This window comes from Mauremys reevesii, linkage group 15 (genome assembly GCF_016161935.1).
Source record: "Mauremys reevesii isolate NIE-2019 linkage group 15, ASM1616193v1, whole genome shotgun sequence".
Taxonomy (NCBI): Eukaryota; Metazoa; Chordata; order Testudines; family Geoemydidae; genus Mauremys; species Mauremys reevesii.
This window is the reverse complement of record NC_052637.1, coordinates 11,913,973-11,938,433: the sequence shown is the minus strand read 5'-3', so window position 1 is coordinate 11,938,433 and position 24,461 is coordinate 11,913,973. Positions and strand designations below refer to the sequence as shown.

The following is a 24,461-nucleotide window of genomic DNA, read 5'->3' as shown; positions in this document are numbered from 1 at the left end:
CCACCCAAGCTGCAGCTCCAGCCCCAACCATGGTTCCACCCCCAGCCGAAGCCCCCAGCTCCCGGCCCCAACTGCGGCCCCAGCTGCAACTCGGGCTGCACCAGCAGCTTTGCTCCCGGCTGAAGCCTGCAGCTCTTGGTCTCAACTGCGGCTCCACTCCCAGCCACAGACCCCGGCTCCTGGCCCCAGTTGCAGCCCCATTCCTGGCCCAGCTCCCGACCGCAGCTCCCGGGGTGGGGGCGCAAACGAGATAAGGGAGGGCATGACCAAAAAAGTTTGGAGACCACTTCCATAGTCAGAGGAGCTCCCCTGAGGGGGAGGAGCTGCTAGAGATGACAATGACAGCAGCAGCTGTAGCAGGACAGAACCCTGGAGAGCTGCCCCCGGCTGGAGAAAGTGGATGCAGAGAATAAAGACACAGTCTGAAATGACCCCAGCTCCAGGAGGGAGGGCTGGAGTGATCTGATTCCATGCAGGGCCGCCCAAAGAATTCAGGGGGCCTGGGGCAAAGAAATTTTGGGGGCCCCTTCTATAAAAAAATTGCAATAATATATTCTCCTGGGGGCCCTTGCGGGGCCCACGGCAAATTGCCCCACTTGATCCCCTCCACAGGCGCCCCTGGGAAAAATAAACCTTCCGCATTTCGGCACAAACCCAGTTTTGAGAAAACTTCTTTACAAGGTATCACTGGTTCTCAGCATCAGCTAGTGCTAAAAGGCACTAAAGCTCATTAAAAGGATTGGACAAATATTTTCCATCAAAACTTTTTCTGGATCGAAAACTAGGGGTTTTTAAAAAGCAGAAAAAAATCATGGACAATGTCTGCTTTCCTTCAAAATTTGTTGTGGTTTTTTGAATTGAAAAGCTGAAATTAGTCTGCCAAAACCTGAATATGGTTTGAGATTTCAGAAGTGTGTGGCCAAATATTTGCTGCTTGCTGTTTAAAGAAACAATAAAGAAACCATAAAGAATTCTGCTTAAAACAATCCAAAACTTTTGAACCACCTCAGCTTGTAACCAAACACCTGAGCCCATCGAGGCAGAGATTTTTCCAGGTTTCTGATACTCTGCTGGCTTCCTTGACTCATATCTGTCTCTATAACTTTGGGTTCATTTAGGTTAGAACATAAGGACAGCCATACTGGGTCAAACCAAAGGCCATCCTGCCCAGTATCCTGTCTACTGACAATGGCCAATGCCAAGTGCCCCAGAGGGAGTGAACCTATCAGGTAATGATCAAGTGATCTCGCTCCTGCCATCCATCTCCACTCTCTGAGAAACAGAGGCTAGGGACACCATTCCTTACCCATCCTGGCTAATAGCCATTAATGGACTTAATCTCCATGCATTTATCTGTTTCCTAGAGACTGGCTCCATGTGGTCCCTCACAAACTGGAGATGGTTACTGTGGGTTTTTCTTTACTATAGCTTATGTACATACTCCACGAACTGAGCATTTGAGCTTGTTCCAGAATCTGGGATGAGCCTATGTTGTCAAAACTGAAATGCTCAAAATAGCACATGCATGTGAATGGACACAGGGTGCTAAAATTAAATTAATCCAGGGGTTCTCAAACTGGAGGTCACAAGGTTATTACTGGGGGTCGTGAGCTGTCAGCCTCCACCTCAAACCCCACTTTGCCTCCAGCATTTATAATAGTGTTAAATATATAAAAATGAGTTTTCAATTTATAAAGGGAGGGGGGTCGCATCAGAGGTTTGCTATGTGAAAGGGTCACCAGGACAAAAGTTTGAGAACCACCGAATTAACCCCTCTGAAGCCTCAGGGAATGCAGTGGAGGGGGGTCTCCCTTGGTAGGGTTGGGAAGGATATTGCTCTTCTCATGTGATCCTTCCCCCCAGTGGCTAATTTTAAATGAAGCTACCCTCCCCTGACATGAATCTCCCTATGGCACTGAAATTACATGTAGACTATAATTTGGCATTTGAGAAGTGAAAGGGATGGCAGCCCTAACGGAAAAGCTAACAGCTTGGCTCTTCTGCAAGCCTCAAACTGCTGAATGAGCTTTAGGGTAGGGAAGGCTGTGCCTCCCAAACAGCCTGGCCCTACCCCGTATCCAACCTCCACCCACTTCCTGCCCCCCGACTGCCTCCCTCAGAATCCCTGACCCATCCTGCTCCTTGTCCCCTCACCGTCCCCCAGAGACCTCACCCCTGCTCCCTGTCTGCCCCAACCCCTAGCCACCCCCGGAACGCCCATAATCCAACCCCACCAACCTCTTCCCCCTCCCTGTGCCCTGACTGTCCCCAGGAATCCCTGCCCCTTAGCCAACCCGCCCCGGCCCCAGCCTCTTACCCCCGGCTCCCTCCTCACCTGGAGCCTCAGCGCCTCACTGAACAGCTGCAGCGTGTCTCCGGAGGGGCCCCTGAGCCCCGCCCCGCTCCGAGCCGCATGGGGAGGGGGCGGGGCTGGGAGCTCCATGCTGAACAGAGGGAGCTGAGCTCAGCCCGGAGCTCGCAGCCCCGCCCCCTCACCATGCGGCTCGGAGCGGGGCGGGGCTCAGGGGCCCCTCCGGAGACTCGCTGCGGCGCTGTCTGAGGACGCCGCTTGATGCGCTAAGGCTCCAGGAGGGGAGCGGAGGCAGGATCCTCAGCTGTTCTCTTGGGGGCCCCTGTGGAGCCCGGGGCAAATTGCCCCCTTTGCCCTCCCCTCTGGGCGCCCCTGATTCCATGATGGAAACTAATCCAAGCCCAGCTCTGGGAAGGACTGAGGGCTCCTGATTGAGGACAGTGAGGAGCTGGAGTGAGAGCTGGAGTCTGGAGCAGAGTGAAGGAAAAAAATTTTCTGTGGTTTACTTGGACCCCAGCAGAGGACTTTTCTTTCAGATCTTTTAGACTGTGAGGCGTAATTTAAGGAGAGCTGATGAGAATAAACTGAGGCAAGATACTTGCCCAGACACCCTGAAACGGCTGAGGGTGGTACATGAGGGTGCCACCCCATGATGAGTCTACAAAACTGAAACCCCTTTAACAGAACTGCTGCCCCTTCCCCATGCAGACAGAGCCTTGCTCTCTTCAGTCTGTCTGCGTGGGCCCCTCACCACAGCATCTGACCCCAACAGAGCCTGCATCACAGAGTGGGAACCTAGACCAAACACAGCACAGGGGTTTGGGCACCCACCTGGCTTCCAGTGTCCCTGTCCCAGCTCCCAGGCTGCTCCCCCTCCCCCACAGCCTCCAGCTCCCCCGGACCTCAGGCTGCCTCTGCCCTGTCCTGTTCCCTGGGGGGTGACCCAGGGCCCAGCATGGAGCCATCAGGGTCACTACAATACTGTCTGCCACACCCAGAAGACGCACAGTATGGGCTCAGGGAGTGTCTGGCCCCACAATGAGATCCTCGTGCCCCCTCCCCCAATGTTTGCTGCTGCCCTTGCTGGGCCTTGTCTGTACTCAGACCAGGAGCCCTGTGGGGCCGGCAGCCCCTTGTTCTGTCTCTGCAGTGCCTGGCTCACTCGTGGGCGCTATATCAATAGCAACACTCACTGCCCAGCCCCTAAGGGCTGCATGACAGCATGGGGCCTTCCCCATTTCACACAAGGACCCCGGGGCACAGGGATCCCTGGTTACTCTGCCCCACACGTTCACCCAGTGAGTCCCTGGAGCTGCCAGACACGGGTCCCTGGGGTCAGAGCACAGGCAGTCGAGAGGCACTGACCGGCCAAGGCTGCTGGGGTGGGTGAAAGAAAAGAGTTAATCCCTGCAGGGTGGCACTTTGCTGCCCAGCCCTGGCTGGTCTCTGCCCTCTGGGTGCAGCACAGGGCTTGTGTCTCTGAGCAGGTCCCTGCCCACTCACCCGCCATTTGCCCCAGACACACAGAACCCAGGTGCCGAGGGAAGGAGCAGCCCCAGCAGTGCCACATTGGCCCTGGCACAGGCTGAGCCTGCGAGCGCAGCAGCAGAGGCAGCGGCAGAGAGAGGGGCTCAGCCATTGAGAGCAGCAGCGTCCCCACCCGCAGGGGAGGGGTCAGCGCTGGGACAACAGGCCGGGCTGGGTCAGGGGCTGGGAGCTCTGGCAGAGAGCGCGGTGCCAGCTCCAACAGCCCTGCTGGTGACCCTGGGCCTGGCCAGCCTGGAGCAGCCAGCGAGTCTCTCAGGGCCTGGGACCCTGCCAAGGAAGGGACTTCCGGAAGTGTGTGGGGTGACAGGAGGCTTCCCAGAGGTTGGAGATTCCCTAGAATGAGGCACTGAGGAGCTGGTCTCAGGATTCCTACAGGCTCCGGGGCCTCGGGTGTGAAATGGGCATGGCTGTGCTGTGGGCTAATGGTCATAGACTGTGCTGGGCTGGGGGAAATGAGGTGGGAGGGGAACAGGGCTGGCAGGGGTCTGAAATAACCCAGAAGGAGCATCTGGCCTTCCTGACTCTAGTCTTGCCCTGACATTCTGTTCTGATCGCTGCCCCCTAACTCTGGCTCATCATATAAAAAGCAATGGCTAACATTTTAGGTTGCTTTGCAAAAACTGATGTAAGTATATGAATGTGCAGATGGACATTGTGTAGTATCTTTATCTACCTTCCTTGGCTGGGATGTTTGTGAGTTTGCTAAATATATTAATAAACAATTTGTAAATATAAAAGAGTTCCTACAGTGTGAGTGTTGCAGCTGTGCACATCGGAGTTCCCAGCTATATAATAATTTAAATAACACTGGGGCTGATCTTGGGACAAAAGCCTGTTAACCCTCAGAGTGATAACTGAAAATTCTTAAGTAATCAACACAGACTGGGCCCAGACAAAGAAGGAGTTTAGTCTGTGAAAGACACTTATTGGAACATTGTTGAGGGTGAGATATTACCTGTAATCAGTTTCTTAATGTATTAGGCTTAGGCTTGCGTGTTTTGTTTTATGTTGCGTTGTGACTTACTTTGTTCTGTCTGTTATTACTTGAAACCACTTACATCCTACTTTTTATACTTAATAAAATAACTTTTGTTTATTAATAAACTCAGAGTAAGTGATTAATACCTGGGGAAGCAAATAGCTGTGCATATCTCTCTATTGGTGATATAGAGGATAAAACCATTTATGAATTTTCCCTGTATAAGCTTTATACAGAGTACAACAGATTTATTTGGGGTTTGGATCCCATTAGGAGCTGGGTGTCTGGGTGCTGGAGACAGGTGCTGAGCTGTTTTTAGTTCAAGTCTGCAGCTTTGGGGGCATGGCCCAGACCCTGGGTCTGTGTTGCAGCAGGCTAGTGTGTCTGGCTCAACAAGGCAGGGTTCTGGAGTCCCAAGCTGGCAGGGAAAATGGGCTCAGAGGTAATTTCAGCACATCAGGTGACAGTCCCAAGGGGATCTCTGTAACCGAACTCATCACAGCCCCGTAAAACCCACTGCCATCCTCTTCACTGACTCCACTCCTTGTCCCCACCTTCAGGATCTGCTCTGCCCACCTGACACCTCCTTCTGCTCTCTGTCTACCACCCCCACTCATCTTCTTTCTCCCTTTGTTCCAGGCCTAGTGGGAGCTGGTGGGAGAAGGGAACAAACTCCTGAGCACCATCCAACCACCTCCTCCTCCTTCCTTCCTCAGAACCCTCTGCTCTCACCTGGCTTCCCAGCACCAACTGCCCCCCCACCCCACTCTTGTGCTGCTTTAATTCACACTGACTCACCCAGGCCCTGGGCACTAGCACAGTGCATATGGCCAAGGTCCATGTCCTATGGTAGCACATGAGAACCAAGCTCTGTGATAGTCCCCTGGAGTTACGGGGCTCTGCTCCCCAAGCCCTCCTCTGTCACTGCCCCTCCCTGGCCAGTCCAGTGACCTGTCTGTTATGGGATTAGTGAACGGATGCTCTTGTGGTTGAAGTGCTGACCTAGGAACCAGCAGATCTAGGCCCAGCTTTGCACCAGCAGAGGGCAGTCAGGGCTTGTGGTTCCCGGGAGGGGACCTGAGGGGATATTCTCCTCTTCCCCTTGGAAATAACTTTAAGGACTTGTCTACATGGGCAAAAGCCCTGAGTAGCTAGTGCAGAGCAGCTAGTCAGCACTTGCTGCCTGTGTGGACACTCTTATTCCATACCAAGAGTCCCCTTGTCTCATTTGTGTTACTCCACATTGGAAGAATCTGAATGCAGAATATTCCACACTAGCTATGCTGGGCTCTTCCCCAGGAATTCCCCATCCTGACATGTCCTAAGTGTGGGGAGAGGAGGTTTAAATCCCTTGTTCCTCACCCCAGTGACCCTTCCAGAGCCACCAGCTGCCCCTCTGCCCTCCACCCACTCTGCTATTGCATCCAGCAGGGTTGGATAAGCTCATCGGCTGGATGTTTCTGCCAGAAATAGTCAGCAGTGAAATAAACAATGCATTGACTGGAGGCTATAACACAGCAACAGAGAGCAGGAAAACAATCTGCACCAGATCCCTCCCACCCCCAGCAGGTATCCTAGCGGGGGTGCGAATAACCAAACCCTCAGACTTTCACAGGGGCAATGACATTTTGCCTGACCCCTTAGTTATTGTGAGAGCTGTAAGAGGACTGCGCAAGAACCGAGTATCCAAGAGGAATGAGACTGAGAGGGACTGCAGCAGTATTAGAGTTAGTTACCTGCGTAGCTTCGGGCTCTGATGAGTCCTGAAATAATCAGACATGAGAATTTACAAACTTGAAATACAGACTCGACAAGTCACATACTGTGAAAAACAAACTCCACAAACCAGAAACGGAGCTTACCCAGTTCTGCCAGAGGGTCCATGGGAATGAGAGGGGAGAAGAGGGAAAAAAGAACATAAATGAATCAATAGGAGAGATTCTCAAGTACATAAATGCCCAGTTCTAAACCCAAATTACATTGGCTTCAGTGGGAATTTTGCCTGAGTAAGGACACCAGGATTAGGCTCCTAATCAGTAGTTAGGGCTTCTGCTTTATCGCACCTGATCCTGCAAACCCTCCCCACAGAAATCAATGGGACTGCACCTGTGAGGATCACTCATGTGAGTCAGGGTGACAGAATGGGGACCATAGTGATTAAAGGTCCGGTTCTCTCCCCTGCTCCAGTCACTGTGTGCAGGGATGGTGCAGACTGACAGGAACCAGTCCCTGGATATCAGAGAATTCCCCGGGCTTAGGGAGAGCTCAACTGGAGTAAAGCAGCATAGCTGGCTCCTGTGCCAACTCCCCCCGCCTCCATTCTGGTGTAGGAGGCTTGTTGGGTTAGGAGGAGGTGTGCTGGGGCAGAGCAGAGCACAATCACCAATCTCAGGGACCACAGCCAGCTGGAACAAATTAGAGCAGCCCCTGGAGCAGCCTGAGAATCAGGGAGCCATAACCTGCTCCCTCACTGCCCCACCCCCACTTCAAACAGATCCTGGCACAGCAGAAAATCTGGGTCTCCAGCTCAAAGAACTCTTCCATTATAAGTGTTTCCCTAATGTGGATGATGCAGGAGTGACCCCAAGAGGTGCTGAGCGCCTGCAACTGCTGCTGGCTTCAGTGGGATTGGACCCATGTGCCTGATCCTACAGCTGTTGTGTGTGGAAGCCAACAGGGCTTAGGGAGCCCAATCCTGCTCCAAGCAAACTGACGAGTGTTGGAGCATGTTTGTGGAGAACTCACACGGCTGGTCCTTATTGGTATAAAATAATTGTTGTTCTTGTTACAGGGTGTCTGTAGTGTCAGGGAGTGAAGTTTGTTTGTTTGTATTTACAAGAATTTTCAAGGGTTGATGTGAAAAATAAAACTGTTAATACTCATATTTCAATACCACAATTTTTCCATCCATTAGTTCTGGATAATATCTGGATTTCCTCTTGTTGCGTACGTTACTTGTAACAGTAACATTAATTTTTTACCCTAACATTTCTTTGCACACATAGTTCTGAGTGTTCCTTTTCCAATTTAAAGCATAATCAAAACTAGTAAAAACACACATACCTTTCACTGCCTCGTATTCCGCTGGAAAGTAAAAGACATTGTGAGCTAACAGTGAGTCTCAAAATTTAACGCACAATAGTCAAGCGACATCTTCCTCACTGGTGATATGAATGTTTTGCAAGATTTGTCCATAAGACGCTAAGCAGAGCACAGCACAGGAGCTGGCTTCTTATGGAGGCGGGGACCCAACCTGTCTAGAGTTGCCAACTTTATAATTGAACAAAACCCAACACCTCTTTCCTGAGGCCCCGCCCCTTCCACAAGGCCCTGCCCCGCACTCACTCCATCTCCCCTCTCTCCATTGCTCATTGTCCCCCATCCTCACTCACTTTCACCAGGCTGGGGCAGGGGGTTGGGGTGAGGAAGGGCGATGAGGACTCTGGCTGGGACTAGGGATCAGTTGTCTGGGGTGTTGGAGAGAGCTCTGGGCTGGGGCACAGGTTCCGGTTTGGGCTCCGGGTGGGGCCAGAAATGAGGGATCTAGGGTGTGGGAGAGGGCTTCAGGCTGGGGCAGGGGATTGAGGTGTGGGGCGGGTGAAGGCTCGGGTGGGACCAAGGATGAGGGGCTTGGGGTGTAAGAGGGGGCTCAGGGCTGGGGCAGGGAGTTGGAGTGTGGGGGGTGCAGGGTGCAGGCTCCAGGAGAGAGTCTGAGTGTGGAAGGGTATTCCAGGATGGGACATGGGGTTGGGATGAGGGAGGGGGTGCTGGGTCCTAGTGGTGCTAAGCATGGCTTTCGGAAGCGGTCGCCAGGTCCCTGAAGCACCTAGTTGTATGGGTGGCCAGGGAGGCTTTGTATGCTGCCCTCACAGCCAGAGGCGCTGCCCCTGCAGCTCCCAATGGTTACAATTCCTGGCCAATGGGAGCTGTGGAGCTGGCACTCAGGGCGTGGGCAGCTCACGTAGCTTCCCTGGCTGCCCAGGCGCCTATGTGCCTCAGGGATCTGGAGTCTGCTTCCAGGAGCCTGCCTTAGCCTGGGGTCCCCACTGCGCCACTGACCAGACTTTTAACAGCCCGGTCGGTGGTGCTGACCAGAGCTGCCAGGGTCCCTGTTCAACTGGGTGTTCTCATCAAAAACCAGATTCCTGGCAACCCTAAACCTGTCCTGCCCCAGCTGTTACATTTACTTGTTATACACCTCAGATACTGCACAGATCAACATGGGCCACAGAGCAGGGCTTCCTGGCTCCCCATCACTATGCTCTGTCCTTCCCACACTGATCCCTTCAACCTCCAACCCACCTAACCCTTTTCATCCCCCATCTTCTGCACAGACACACACCTTTAAGCCTCATCCCCTGCAATAACTCCATATACCAGGGCCAGTCTCCTGCCCCACTGCACATTGTTATTTGCTTTCCAGTCGCATCTAGAGGTTGCACTCAGGGCCAGGCCCCACAGCGCTAGATCCCGTATACACACACTCAGGGCCGGGCCCCACAGTGCTAGGTCCCATACACACACACTCAGGGCCGGGCCCCACAGCGCTAGGTCCCGTACACACACACTCAGGGCTGGGCCCCACAGTGCTAGGTCCCGTACACACACACTCAGGGCCGGGCCCCACAGCGCTAGGTCCCGTACACACACACTCAGGGCTGGGCCCCACAGTGCTAGGTCCTGCACACACACTCAGGGCCGGGCCCCACAGCGCTAGGTCCCGTACACACACACTCAGGGCTGGGCCCCACAGTGCTAGGTCCCGTACACACACACTCAGGGCCGGGCCTCATGGCGCTAGGTCCTGTACACACACACACACACACACACTCAGCACTGGAAGGTGACACAATCCCTACTCCAAAGAGTTTACAATCTGGGGTCCTGACCCTGAAAATATTTATGCCCAGGTCTAACTTTACTCAGAAACCTGCCCCTCTTTCCCACCCACCCCTCCAGGTACTGCCCCATCTCCCTCCTCCCCTTTACCTCTGAACTCAGTGAACCCAATCTGCAAACAGTGCTTATGCCTCCAACTGTCTTAGATCCCTTCCAGTCTGATGTCCCTCCTAACAACTGCAGTCAGACGACTCTCACTAGGGTCCCTAATGATCTTCCTGGCCAAATCGCAGTGTCCACGATCTCAGGGATCAGAAATCTCCCTGTGCAATGAATGGGGAGAAGCAGGCACCTTAGAATGGGATCCACAAAACCCAGTGTGCTAGGAGCCATGTAAGCCAGCCAATGGAAGATGGCGACAAGAAGGATATGTGCTAAGTCCCACCCCTTTCAGGAATTTAGAGCCTCTCTCTCAGCAATTCACAGCCAGGAGCCTCTTTTCTGGAGCCAGTGGCTTAGGGACCTCAGTGTGTCTTGTGCAACAGAGCAAGGCACCTGCCGTGCTCCACACAAGATGGCCAAGGGGTTACAGACTGATTCTCAATTAATATTTAATTGAAGTGTAACAACTTGAACAAAAGAGACTGAAGGAGACTCACATCAGAATGTCCCACAGCCCAGTGCTTAGAGCATTCTCCTGAGAGGTGGGAGATCCCCGTTCAAATCCTTTCTCTTCATCTCACAGAGAGGGGGAACCTAAACCAGAGTCTCCCACATCCCAGCTGGGCACCCTAACCCCTGGGCTAAAGGTTATAAGGGAGAGTTGCCTTCTCCCTGTCTCCCACCTCTGATCTGTGTATGAACATAAGAACGGCCATACTGGGTCAGACCAAAGGTCTGTCAAGTCCAGTATCCTGTCTTCTGACAGTGACCAATGCCAGGTGCCCCAAAGGGAATGAACAGACAGGTTATCATCAAGTGATCCATGCCCTGTCACCCAATCCCAGCTTCTGGCAAACGCTGTAGTGTAGTGTTGGGTGGCATATGAGGATCAGACTCCATGGGTGAGATAGATGCTCCTCCACCCATCTTCCCCTAGTTTGTGTGTTGCTCTGGGGCACAGGAGGGAGATAGGTTCCCAGACATCTAGAGTGAGGCAGCATGAGCTCCATGTGCCACGAGGTAGAAATTTAGACACTGAGAGAATTTTTACAGCAGAGATTTATGTATCAAGTCAGTTTAGGCACCTACAGGGATAGAAGTTAGCCAAGTGGGGGGTTGTGGATGACTGAGGCTAAAACTAGGATTGAGATGCCCGTGTATGGAGTTTAGGTGCCTAAATCTCCTTGTAGATCTGGGTCATAATGCACAATTCAATTCCTCTTAACATAGAGTTAAGATTGAGAGGATGAATACTTGTAACTTAAGGGTAAAACACATTACAGAGATCTTGTAATTACCCCTAAAGTGTTATACACCCAGGAAATACAGAACTAAGGTTAAATTTAAAAGAAATTCAAACATGCTGTGGTCTAGAAATGCAGCTAAGGCACCCTAAACAACCTTAATTCTGCCCAGTAGTAACATCATGAGGGGAAAATTGAAAATCACTATGTGCCATTAAATATCAGTTTTATTTAATGTAGAACCCCACATACTGCTCTGCACTGGTCAGACCTGTATGGTTATTGTATGGAGTCACTGCAGGGGGGAGCTGAGGGGGAAATCCTGCCCCCTTCCATATTACAAGGGTATGGAAGGGCCAGAACACAGGAGAATCCCGTCTGAGGATCCTGTTAAATACTGGACAAGTCTCTCTGGGTTCATCTACACTACAAAAAAACCCATCAGCAGTGGATCTCAGAGCCTGGGTCAACTGTCTCAGGCTTGTGGGGCTCACAATATGGGGCTGAAAAAGAGCAGTATAGACATTCCCACTCAGGCTGGCACCTGGGCTCTGAAACCCAGCAAGGCGGGAGTGTCTCAGAGCCTGGATTCCAGCCTGAGCAGGAATGTCCACATTGCTAATATTTAGCCCTGCAGCGCGACCCCCAGTTAGTTGACCCAGGCTCTGAGACTCACAGCCACGGGTGGGTTTTTGCACAGTAGATGTGCCCACAGTCTCCACCAATGAACAGGGGTGGCTCTAGCTTTTATGCTGACCCCAAGCACGGCAGTCGGCGGCACACCTGCGGGAGGTCCCTGGTCCCACAGATTCGGTGGCATGCCTGCAGGAGGTCCGCCGAATTGCCGCTGAAGCCTGGAGCCACCGCTGGGTATCAGGAGGGCTGCGGGAGAAGAGGTGCAGGGGAAGGGGGAGGTGTGGGAGGGCTGGGGGAGGGTACAAGGTGAGAGGTGCGGGTGAAAGGAGAGTACAAGAGGAAGGGGTGCGGCGAAGGAGCGATGGTGGGAGGTACAAGTGGAGGGGCTGAGAGTGGGATGGGGGGCGCAAGGGCTGAGAGGGGCAGGTGCTGACAGCTGCTTCCCCAGCCCCGTGCAGGCAGAGCTGAGAGGGCAGACACTGTCCCCCAGGTGCCCGAGCTGCAGGGGACCCCTGGCGTGGCAGTAACCCCCACTGCCCCGCTCAGCGCCGGGCTCTGCCTCTCCCCCCCAAGAGCAGGCAGCTCGAGGCTGAGGCGGGGGAGATGCGCGGCGGGCTGGGTCTGGCACTCGCCCTGTCAGCACGTGAGCTGGGATCTGCGCCCCCTGCCCAGCCCGGCAGTGCCCTGCACAGCCCACTCGGGCAGGGAAACGCCGCGCCTCCCTGGGGAGACTCAGAGCAGCAGCAGCAGCGGTGGTAGCGGCAGGACCTCCCCTCCCTCCCTGCATCCTGGGCCCCACTTCCCTCCCTCCCCGGCTCCTCACACACTCCGGGAGCCCCTCTCGCCGCCACAGCCCAGGCTCGGCTCCAGTAGCAGGGCTCTGGCCAGGGCTGGCTCCCGGCTTTTTGCGCCTCAAGCAAAAAAAAAAAAAAAAAAGAGGGGGGGGGGGAGCTGGAGTGCTGCCCCTTGAAAAGTGCCGCCCCAAGCACATGCTTGGAGCGCTGGTGCCTAGAGCCGGCCCCGTCAATGAAGCTGACCCAGCTGGGCTGGTGTATTCATGCCCCTGGGCTCAAGGTGCCATTTCTGTAATTCCCGTGGGGTTTATTAGGACAAATGGTCCCTTCCCTTCAGAACCCGTCTGTGTCAGCACGAGCAGCCCCTGAGCTCCCTGCTTGGGCTTTGGTGCCGATATGGAGGGCTGCAGGGCTAAAACCGAGCTAAAAGTTTTAAACTGAGACTCCACAGCATTACAAGTGACTTTCAAATGAATTAAGTTGGCTTGAGTGAGCTAAATCGACTGACATAACATGAAATCTTCAACCCATCTCATTGGTCCCAGACACTGACCTTTCTGCCTCTTCATCTCAGATCGCAGAGCCTCTAGAGGGAGAAAACAGAGAGACATGAGATTACCCCGTCATAGTTATAACGGTAACCCCACAGCTAATGTAATTGTTCCACACACTGACCTTTCTCTCTCTCCATCTCAGATCGCAGAGCCTCTAGAGGGAGAAAATGGAGAGACATGAGATTCCCCCTGTTGTGTTATAACGGTAACCCCACAGCTCATGTAACTGTTCCACACACTGACCTTTCTGTCTCTCCATCTCAGATTGAAGGATCTCTAGGGGGAGAAAAGGGAGAGATGTGAGATTCCCTCTGTTGTATTTATAACAGTAACCCCACAACTAATATAACTGTTCCAGACACTGACCTTCCTGTCTCTTCATCTCAGATCGCAGAGCCTCTAGAGGGAGAAAAGGGAGAGACATGAGATTCCACCTGTCGTATTTATAATGGTAACCCCCAGGGCTGGCTCCAGCTTTTTTGCCGCCCCAAGAGGTGAAGAGGAAAAAAAAGCAAAACAAAACAAAACCGATTGAGCTGCCAACAAAGTTCTGCTGAAGAGGAAGAGAGGGAATAAAGGACCCGCCGCCGAATTGCCACCAAAGACCCATACGTGCTGCCCCAACAATGGATGGAGTGCCGCCCCTTTCTATTGGCCACCTCAGGCACCTGCTTCCTTCGCTGCTGCCTGGAGCCAGCCCTGGTAACCCCACAGCTAATGTAACTGTTCCAGACACTGACCTTTCTGTCTCTCCATCTCAGATCGCAGGATCTCTAGAAGGAGAAAAGGGAGACGTGAGATTTCACCCTGTCGTGTTTGACGATAATGTTAATATCAGTTAATGTAACTGGCCCAGACAGCAGGGTCTCTAGAGAGAGAACAGGGCAAGAGGTCATAAATTCATAGATTCCAAGACCGGAGGAGACCATTGTGATTCACCTAGTCTGACCCCTGTGTAACACAAGCCCATGGGCTTCCCCACAACAATTTCTAGAGAGGATCTTTTAGAAAAAACATCCAAACTTGATTTACAAACTGCCAGTGCTGGAGAATCCACCACAACCCTTGCGAAATTGTTGCAACAGTTAATTAATGGTGAGATTTCACCCTGTCGTGTTTATGAGATAACTCTACTGTCAGTCAATGTAATGGGCCCAGACATTGACCTTTCCTGCTCTCCATATCAGGTCGTAGGGTATCTAGGGAAAGAAAAGGGCGAGAGGTGAGATTTCACCCTATAGTGTTTATGATGCAGTTCCCACTATTCATGTAATTTTTCTGTAATTATGAAAGCGAGGCAGACAGACTGACAAACAGGACACTCAGACAGATCTGTCTCATCATCCCTGCACTCAGCGTCCCTGCTGCCTGGGCCCTGTCACACTCCTGTCTGATCTAGCTGCTCCCCTCTGTGCCCATCCCCTGAACGGCCTCAGCTGTCCCCAGCTCCTGCCTGTGGGGGTGGGAGAGGGAAGTGAGCGATGGGAATGGGGCACTGACCTGGGCTGGATAAGAGACGGGGTTTGGTTGGCTCAATCCTAGGCCAATTCCTGGCCTTGTAGGTGGTACTTGCCCCTGGTCCTAATGATAAGTGATAACAGCTCCTCCTAGGGTCTCGGTAGATGGGGGATGGGGGGAAGAATGGGGGGAAGGTGCCTTTGTTTAGCTGGATGCTCAGGTCAGCAGGATCTCAGGCTGAACAAACCTTAGTGTAGCTAAGAAAACTGCTAACCTGTCCATTTTCACAGCCACTGCTTTGCCCTTCTGCAGCTCCTACTCAGCTAGATGGGTGGGGTGCAAGCACCGACTGGGGGGCAGAATTGGCCCTAAAAACCTCCCTCTCTCCTCCTTTGCTTCCTGTTTTTTTCCTGCAAGCAGCCAAGTTATATATGTCGGCACTCCAAGCCCAGCTCACTGAGCCCCACATGGTGTTTCAATCTGAGCAATGCTGATCCCCGTGGAAAAGTTCAGAATCACATTGAATTGGGATCCTTCAGTGAGATCTGAAGGAATGAAACCTCTTGACACTTCTCAGTTCAGTCAATGTCATAATTTTTTCAGCTCCCTCTTCACCCTCAGCCCGGCTCCCACTGCCTGACACGTCCTCCAAACACTGAATCCCTGTATCTCTTAGGTTTGCCAACCCTCCAGGATTGGCCTGGAATTTCCTGGGATCAGCATCCATGTCCCAGTGACTATTGAAAGCAATCCAGGAGATTTTAATAGGATATTTTTAAAAAATGACATTATGTCATGTTGGGAAAAATATCTCCCGGAATAGGTTCAGTCGAAGTTGGCAACCTTAGTAACTCTACTTTTGTTTTTGTTTTTCAGTCAAGCAAGCAAGCAATTTCTCTCTCTCTCTCTCTCTCTCTCTCTCACCAAATTCCCCCCTCTTGTTACTTCACCTTTCACTCTGTGTTGCCTCCAAAAGCAGTAACCGGCCAGGGGAAGAAGAACAGCCAGGATCACCCCCAGAGCCACCATCCAAGGATTGACTCGTGGGAAAAACAGCTCTGCAAGAGAAAGTGCCATTGACTTGGGAGCAAACGTGTGCAGAATGAAGGCAGGACACTGTGACAGTGGTGACTCTGTGACTAGTTAAAAGACTCTCACAGGGAAATACACAGTGAGATGTGGCTCCTCTGTGCTTTATTATTAAGCCAATGAAAGTCCAAGCTTTAGCCTGGTTACTGAATGTGGTTAATTAATCAGAGGGAGCATGTCAAGGGTAGGGAGGGAATAGGGTGGAGCTCCGCTATGCTACAGCAATCCTCCTGTAGCCAATGCTGAATGTATCAGATATATTTAGGATATAGAGATAAAATATAAATATTAGGGCTGTTGATTAATCACAGTTAACTCACGCAATTAACTCAAAAAAATTAATCGCAATTTTAATCTACTGCTAAACAATAGAATACCAATTGAAATTTATTAAATATTTGTGGGTGTTCTTCTACATTTTCAATTACAACACAGAATACAAAGTGTACAGCACATGTTGTTCACTTTAAGAACACTTTCCCTGCAGATTTGACAAAGCGCAAAGAAGGTACCAATGTGAGATTTCTAAAGATAGCTACAGCACTTGACCCAAGGTTTAAGAATCTGAAGTGCCTTCCAAACTCTGAGAGGGACAAGGTGTGGAGCATGCTTTCAGATGTCTTAAAAGAGCAATACTCCGATGTGGAAACTACTGAACCTGAACCACCAAAAAGGAAAATCAACCTTCTGCTGGTGGCATCTGACTCAGATGATGAAAATGAGCATGTGCTGGTCCATGCTGCTTTGGATTGTTATCGAGCAGAACACGTCATCAGCATGGACGCATGTCCTCTGGAATGGTGGCTGAAGCACGAAGATGAGGTGGGTATTCACACACGAAAGCTCATGCTCCAAAACGTCTGTTAGTCTATAAGGTGCCACAGGATTCTTTGCTATTTTATGAATCTTTAGTGCATCTGGCACGTAAATATTTTGTGATGCTGGCTACAATAGTGCCATGTGAACGGCTGTTCTGTCTTTCAGGTGTCATTGTAAACAAGAAGCAGGCAGCATTATTTCCTGCAAATATAAACAAACTTGTGTGTCTGAGTGGACAAGAAGTAGGACTGAGTAGACTTGTAGACTCTAAAGTTTTACATTGTTTTGTTTTTAATGCAGTTTTTTTGTACATAATTCTACATTTGTAAGTTCAACTTTCATGATGAAGAGATTGCACTTCAGTACTTTTTGTGACCTTCCCCTCTGGTGTTATCTGGACAGATGATCTGCTAGATCGCTCCAATCCTTGACTCTGGGAGCCAGCCTTACTCTGCTCTGCTGTGAGAAGCCCCACTCCTGGGCTGTTCAGGCACAGCTTCTCCCAGCTACTTGCAACCAAATGACACTAGCCATTATCTCTGGTCCCAGAAACAACCCTAGGAACCTCCATCTTGCAGTGTCCAGTTATGCCCGCTGGACTCTGCAAGCTTATATGAGTTCATCAATGTAACAAAGAAATTGATATGTACCGGGCTTGTTATCCCAAGGGGAGTCTCTGACACGTTTCAGACCAAACACACAGCTTCATGTAGAACAAACAAACAGATTTATTAACTATAGATAATAAGGTGATAAGTGCCAGTCAGCATGGATTTGTCAAAAAGAAATTGTGTCAAACCAGCCTGATAGCTTTCTTTGACAGGGTTACAAGCCTTGTGAATAGGGATGAAGTGGTCAACCTGGTATATGTTGACTTTAGTAAGGCTTCTGATACTGTCTCATATGACCTTCTCATAAATAAACTAGGGAAATACAACCTAGATGGAGCTACTATAAGGTGGGTGTATAACTGGTTGGAAAACCGCTCCCAAAGAGTAGTTAGTGGTTCACAGTCAAGCTGGAAGGGCATATCAAGTGGGGTCCCGCAGGGATCAGTTCTGGGTCCGGTTCTGTTCCATATCTTTGTCAATGATTTAGATAATGGTATAGAGAGAACACATATCAAGTTTGCAGATGATACCAAGCTGGGAGGGGTTGCAAGTAGTTTGCAGAATAAGATTGAAATTCAAAATGATCTGGGCAAACTGGAGAAATGGTCTGAAATAAATAGGATGAAATTCAATAAGAACAAATGCAAAGTACTCCACTTAGGAAGAAACAGTCAGGGCTTGGCTACACTTACAAATTTGCAGCGCTGCAGCAGGGTGTGAAAACACACCCTCTGCAGCGCTGCAAATTGCGGCGCTACAAAGCGCCAGTGTAGTCAAAGCCCCAGCGCTGGGAGCCGGGCTCCCAGCGCTGTCCGTTATTCCCCACAGGGAGGTGGAGTACGGACAGCGCTGGGAGAGTTTTCTCCCAGCGCTGGCGCTTTGACTACACTTAGCGCTTCAAAGCGCTGCTGCGGCAGCGCTTTGAAGTTTAAGTGTAGCCATAGCCTCAGTTGCACACATACAAAATGGGAAATGACTGCCTAGGAAGGAGTACTGCAGAAAGGGATCTGGGGGTCATAGCGGATCACAAGCTAAATATGAGTGAACAGTGTAACACTGTTGCAAAAAAAAGTTAACATAATTCTGGGATGTATTAGCAGGAATATCGTAAGCAAGTCATGAGAAGTAATTCTTCCGCTCTACTCTGCGCTGATACGGCCTCAATTGGAGTATTGTGTCCAGTTCTGCGTGTCACATTTCAGGAAGGATGTAGAGAAATTGGAGAAAGTCCAGAGAAGAGCAACAAAAATGGTTAGTGGTCCAGAAAACATGACCCATGAGGGAAGATTGAAAAAACTGGGTTTGTTTAGTTGGGAGAAGAGAATATTGAGAGGGGACATGATAACAGTTTTCAAGTACATAAAAGGTTGTTATAAGGAGGATGAAGAAAAATTCTTCTTCTTAACCTCTGAGGATAGGACAAGAAACAATGGGCTTAAATTGCAGCAAGGGCAGTTTAGATTGAACATTAGGTAAAATGTCCTAACTGTCAGGGTGGTTTAAGCACTGGAATAAATTGCCTAGGGAGTTTGTGGAATCTCCATCATTGGAGATTTTTAAGAGCAGATTGGACAAACACCTGTCAGGGATGGTCCAGATAATACTTAATCCTACCATGAGTGTGGGGGACTGGACTAGATGACCTCTCGAGGTCCCTTCCAGTCCTATGATTCTATAACAATCATGTAAAAGCAGCAAAGAATCCTGTGGGACCTTATAGACTAACAGACGTTTTGCAGCATGAGCTTTCGTGGCTGAATACCCACTTCTTCGGATGCAAGTCTTGCCACAGGATTCTTTGCTGCTTTTACAGATCCAGACTAACACGGCTACCCCTCTGATACTATAACAATCATGTCATTCTGAGCATACCAAGAGGTTATTAAGCAGTGCAGCACTTTGAAATCTCAGATTAATAGTACTTTACAAATGCCATATTCTTATCATTACAGTGATGAAATATTCATTCTGTATTAACAAAGTTATTTGATAGATAATAATATATAAAATATGAAGCTTTTTTTCTAAAAATTAAGCTGCTCTTACATATTATTTTGTTTCTGAATATTTTGGACCTGATCCTTTGTTGCCAGCACTCCCAATGCTCCCACCGACTTGGTTATGCAGAAAGGCAGGATCAGGCCCATTGTGTGACTGTAAAGTGAAAAAACTACAATGGACATTCACCGTGGAGATCAGAATTATGCTAGCCATGGAGCTCTGCGTTTCCTGCCTTCTGTGCAATTAAGTACAAGTTACAACCTGATCCTCAGTTCTGACTCCCGCAAAACTCTCATTTAAGCCAATGGGAGTTTTGTCAGAGTCTGAACTGCAGGTCAGGGCCCGTAGTGCAGCTCTCACACTGATGAGGTATTTTCAGATGTCACCTAAGCAGCAATGCTCAGATCATAACCAGGGCTCTTGTGCTGGTTGTGATGTTATTGATATAATCTGGGACCATACAGAACATGGTTGCAACCAAGGTCCTATAGTGGCACCAAATCTTATGTAAAGGATGTCATATAAGGTGTCTAAGACCAGGTTATGCGTTGCTGGTTATGATTATGCTGTCTGTATGTATCTATCATTTTGTAATTGGAGCTATGAGTATTGGCTCTATACTGTCTGTATTTCAAATTTGTGCTGTGCTTCTGGGAGACATCCCAGACAAGTTGGTGTTAGCTCTGCCTAGCCCGCTTGATGGCCCATTAAGGACCATCAGCTACACAATTGACACATTGAGAGAAGGCAGATACGCCTTGTAACTCAGCAAAATATGCAGGGACTTGCCTATGTGACTCCAGACTCCATTTTTCTGTAATTTTCCACAGTAAGAACAAAGAAGTGTTCTTACACCTGGAAAAGATACTCTAAAAGGCTGATGCCTTATCTCCATCTGGTCTTGAATCCTGCTTCTTACCTCTGGAGGGACTTTGCTACAAACTGAAGCTCTGAACAAAGGACTGATGACCCATCCCAGCAGGGGCTGTACTCCAGAGACTTGATTTCAACCTGCAGTTTACTCCATCACTGCTACAAGCCTGAACTAAGAACTTTGCCATTACTGTATGTAATTGATTCCATTTAACCAATTCTAACTTTCACCTATATCTTTTTTCCTTTTATGAACAAACCTTTAGATTTTAGATTCTAAAGGATTGGCAACAGCGTGATTTGTGGGTAAGATCTGATGTGTATATTGACCTGGGTCTGGGGCTTGGTCTTTTGGGATCGAGAGAACCTGTTTCTTTTATTGGGGTGTTGGTTTTCATAACCATTCATCCCCAGGACGAGTGGGACTGGTGGTGATACTGGGAGACTGGAGTGTCAAAGGGAATTGCTTGTGTGACTTGTGGTTAGCCAGTGGGGTGAAACCAAAGTCCTCTTTGTCTGGCTGGTTTGGTTTGCCTTAGAGGTGGAAAAACCCCAGCCTTGGGCTGTAACTGCCCTGTTTAAGCAATTGGTTCTGAACTGGCACTCTCAGTTGGGTCCCGCCAGAACCGCATCGTCACACTAATCAGGAAAAATTACTTCATTAGCCAGATTTCTTAAAAACACATATCACCCAGCTGCTCTCACTGAGAACAAAGGCGAATTCCCTCCCCCACCCCCACTGAGAACTGTGATGGTCACAGCACACACAGAAGTTAGACACAAACATAAATACTCCTGCTGGAAGGTTGCAGCGTAACACGACTTTATGTCTGAGGGTATGGCTACACTTACAAATCTGCAGCGCTGGTAGTTGCAGCGCTGGTCGTCCAGCTGTGCAGGGCCAGCGCTGGTGTGTGGCCACACTGACAGCTACCAGCGCTGCAGTGTGGCCACATTTGCAACATTTGCAGCGCTGTTGGGAGTGATGAATTATGGGCAGCTATCCCAGCATTCAAGTGGAAGCAACGTGCTTTTCAAAAGAGGGGGGTGTGGGGCAGTGTGACAGGGACCGGGGGGAGGGGAGGGAAGAGAGAGTGGATTTTTGGAACTGACACTGTGCAAAATCAGAAAATTTTCCCACCCCCTTACTGTTAACTGAAAACAGCCTGCATCCAACATACTCTCTTTCCCCCCTCTGCCCCCTCCCCCCGTTTCACTCAAGCAAAGCAAACACTCAACCCCTGTGAATGACTCCTTTTCTCGCTGCTGGTCAAGCAAAACGCAAACACTCAACCCCTGTGAATCACGCAGGGAGGAGGATCTCATTTGATTGTTCACAGATTGATCACAGCAAACAGGAGCTGATAAGCAGCTCCGGTAGAGCAGCTCCGGTAGTAACGGAGCTCCGGAGGTTCACAACAAAACAAAAAGAGGCTGCATAACAAAACAAAGGGAGCAATTTAGTTAAAAGCATTCTGGGATACACCCTTATGCCCTGGAGGCCAATAACAGCGCTGGTGTGTGGCCGCACTTGATGACCAGTGCTGCAGCACCAGCGCTGCAATCCTTATTCCCCATGCTTAGTGAGGTGTACGGCCAGCGCTGCAGCCAGGGAGTTGCAGCGCTGGAAGTGCCCTGCAGGTGTGGCCACTTACTAATTGCAGCGCTGGAAAGCCTCCACCAGCGCTGCAACTCGCAAGTGTAGCCATACCCTTAGAATCCAGAACCTCAACACACAAGAACCCAAACCAGAGGGGAGGCTTCTCCCCAAGGCAGTGGGCACAACTCACCCCACCTTGCTTTATGTTGGCTCGTGTATAGGAACAGTTTGTGAACAGCAGGCTGGGGTGTAAATCCACCTCACACTAGCCTGCTGCCACTAACTATCCATATGGACCCTGCAGCCATGCACTGAAGGTTCCCAGGTGCACGTTGCTCTGTTCCGGTTTCAAAGCAGGGTAGATCAAAGCGCTCTATGGACTTGTTAGTGCATGTAGCAGGGTCCACACAGACAGACAGTGCCCAGCAGGCCAGTGTGAGACAGACTTACACCCCAGCTCCCTGTGCACTAACTGTTCCTGTAGACAAGCCCTGATTCTGCTCACACACTTTCCTACAGAGCCCTTTAATCCCCCCTCTCTTAAAGCAATAGCTTGCAATTCCAACACAGTCCTCTCTATACCACAAGAACAAAGGAGAATTCCCTCCTCCAGCCCCAGTGAGAAGAAGGATGATTGCTGGGTACTGAGCTGTTATGAAAATCTGTCCAATGACATCCCAGCCTGCAAGGTGCTAAACACCCTCAGCTACTACTGGAGTTAAAGGACACGTCTACACTGTAATTAGCACCTGCAGCTGCCCTGTGCCAACTGACGCAGGCTCATGGGGTTCAGGCCAAGGGGCTGTTTAACTGCAGTGTAGATATTTGGGCTCAGGCTGAAGCCCGAGCTCTGGGACCTTCCCACCTCACAAGGGTCTGAAGCCTGGACTCCAGCCCCAGCCCGAAAGTCTACACTGGAATTTAACAGCCCCTTAGCCTGAGGCCCTTAGCCTGAGCCAGCTGGCACAGGTCACCCGTGGGTGTCTAATTGCAGTGTAGATACATCCAAAGAGAACTGAGATTGCTCAGAACTTTACAAGACGTGCTCAGCACCTTGAAGGTTCAGGACAATAAACAGGAGACACAATGATAAATACTCTCTGCCCATGTCTGCAGCATCTCAGTCTACCCATGTGTGGCATGGACGGGCACTGACCTGCAATGGAAATCACTGACTCTCTCTCCTGGTTGAGTCGAGGGTTCCCGACAGAGCAGGACACTTTCTGGTTGGACTCTTCTGTTAGAACAATGGCAATCTCTGTTTGAAACAGGCCATTGGCCTCTGGGGTTATTTCTTCAGAGGCTGATGGTAGGAGCTGCCCCTGGAGATCTCTCCACTGAGCCTTGGGCTCTGGGTACCATCCGGCTGATCGACACACAAGCCGGATCCCTCTGTCCTGATGTCCCTCCACAGAGATGACAGGAGCAGAGCCCAAACCTACAGAAGAAATAAATGAACTTGTGATAATCCTACAGTGACCAGTAATGAGCAAAAAGCTTCATTACACCGTTATCAAAAGCCATTTCCTATTAAACCAATAATTGAATGTGAGTCCACGAGTGCAGCTGGCTGGTTAATCTGGTCAGATTCCTATTTAATATACAGCATGTAGAATTAATGTTAATGTCAGGGCTTTTCTATGCACAAATTTGCTCCAATTTAGCTAAAATGATTTAGTTAATCAAGAGCAAATCCCTGTGTGTACACTCTGAGATCAGGAAGGAATTGACTCAAGATAAATCAATATAAGCCATTTCCAAACTCATTTAATAGTGTCCATGCAGAGGTTTGCACTCGTGCATTGAAACCAGTGCACATGTATGTGTAGACAAGCCTTAAATTAATTCACTAATAAAAATCTTATTATAGGGGAGTCCGGGTTGCCTTGGCAGTGCCTTGTGTCCTTCCAGAATGCAGAAGTGGGTAGCAGAGAACAGGTACCTCCAGAGGTGCTGTAGTGGTTTCCATCTTATACAGTGTTCACAATTTGGTTCAATGGATCTCAGCACCCCCACTATACACACTGTTCCAGTTACCCTGGGTACCTCTGAAAGCCAGGAAATACACTCAGCAAAGCAGAAACACAAACCCTGGATAACAAGGAAATGCAGGGTTAAGGTCACGCCTCCCACACCAGCTCACACGTGAGGTTTTTGTTCCTGATCAGATAAACTGAAATAAAAAAATGAGAACAAGGGTCTTGTACCATAACCAAAGGTGTGAATTCAAACTGATTTCATTACTGCGGGGTCAGTCTGTGAGCAGAGAGGCCCTTAGGGTATTTGGAAATTTCACACAGAGGGAAAAAACCTCCAAGGAAAGACAGAGAAGGGACGGGTGTCTGGAGCCTTCCCGCTCAGATTCTTGCCCAGAAGAGCACAGGCTCCGGAGTGCTCTCCCAGCAGGGACGTGACTCACAAGACTTTGGTCCGACAGACTCATGAGAAATGCCCAAGAGCCAAAGACAAGAACTGAGGTTAATGGGCCTAAGGTGAAATTTATATGTAACTCTCCCTCCCCCCACCAGTGCCTCTGCTGCTGTTCCTTTTAAACAGTCGTAGTCAATATTGGTTCTGTTCCTGCCAGAGGAGAGGAACAGCCATCCCCTGACTCCAGCTGGCTGGGGACTAGCAGGTAAACAAAGGAAAAGTTAATGAGCCCTTGCAGCATGCTCAGTAGGGCATCTCCAAGGGTGGGGGCCAATTCCACTCCCAGGTATAAAGAAAAAAGGTGCCAAACTCTTCAGTCATGGCTCGTCTACACTAGCAGCACTACAACGGCACAGCTGCACTGATGTTGCTGCACCACTGTGGTGCGTCAGGTGAAGATGCTCTATGCCAATGGAAGAGAGCTCTCCCATCGTTATAATAACTCCACCCCTGTGAGAGGCACCGGGGGTGTAGGCAGGAGAAGCTCCCCCACTGACATAGTGCTGTCTTACA

The 24,461-nt window shown here is 50.1% G+C and overlaps 1 protein-coding gene across 1 annotated transcript in view; it reads right to left on the bottom strand.

The window, feature by feature from the left end:
* LOC120383804 (butyrophilin subfamily 1 member A1-like) overlaps window positions 1-24,461 on the bottom strand; it is a 42,343-nt gene that overhangs the window by 5,426 nt on the left and 12,456 nt on the right. Inside the window, exons 2-9 of the mRNA XM_039502064.1 lie at window positions 22,675-22,956; window positions 15,476-15,583; window positions 14,234-14,266; window positions 13,189-13,221; window positions 13,067-13,099; window positions 7,902-7,922; window positions 6,701-6,706; window positions 6,575-6,601 (exon numbers count right to left, since the gene is read on the bottom strand). Of these exons, the coding sequence (XP_039357998.1) occupies window positions 6,575-6,601; window positions 6,701-6,706; window positions 7,902-7,922; window positions 13,067-13,099; window positions 13,189-13,221; window positions 14,234-14,266; window positions 15,476-15,583; window positions 22,675-22,956 (543 nt within the window). The remainder of the gene's footprint in view (window positions 1-6,574; window positions 6,602-6,700; window positions 6,707-7,901; window positions 7,923-13,066; window positions 13,100-13,188; window positions 13,222-14,233; window positions 14,267-15,475; window positions 15,584-22,674; window positions 22,957-24,461) is intronic.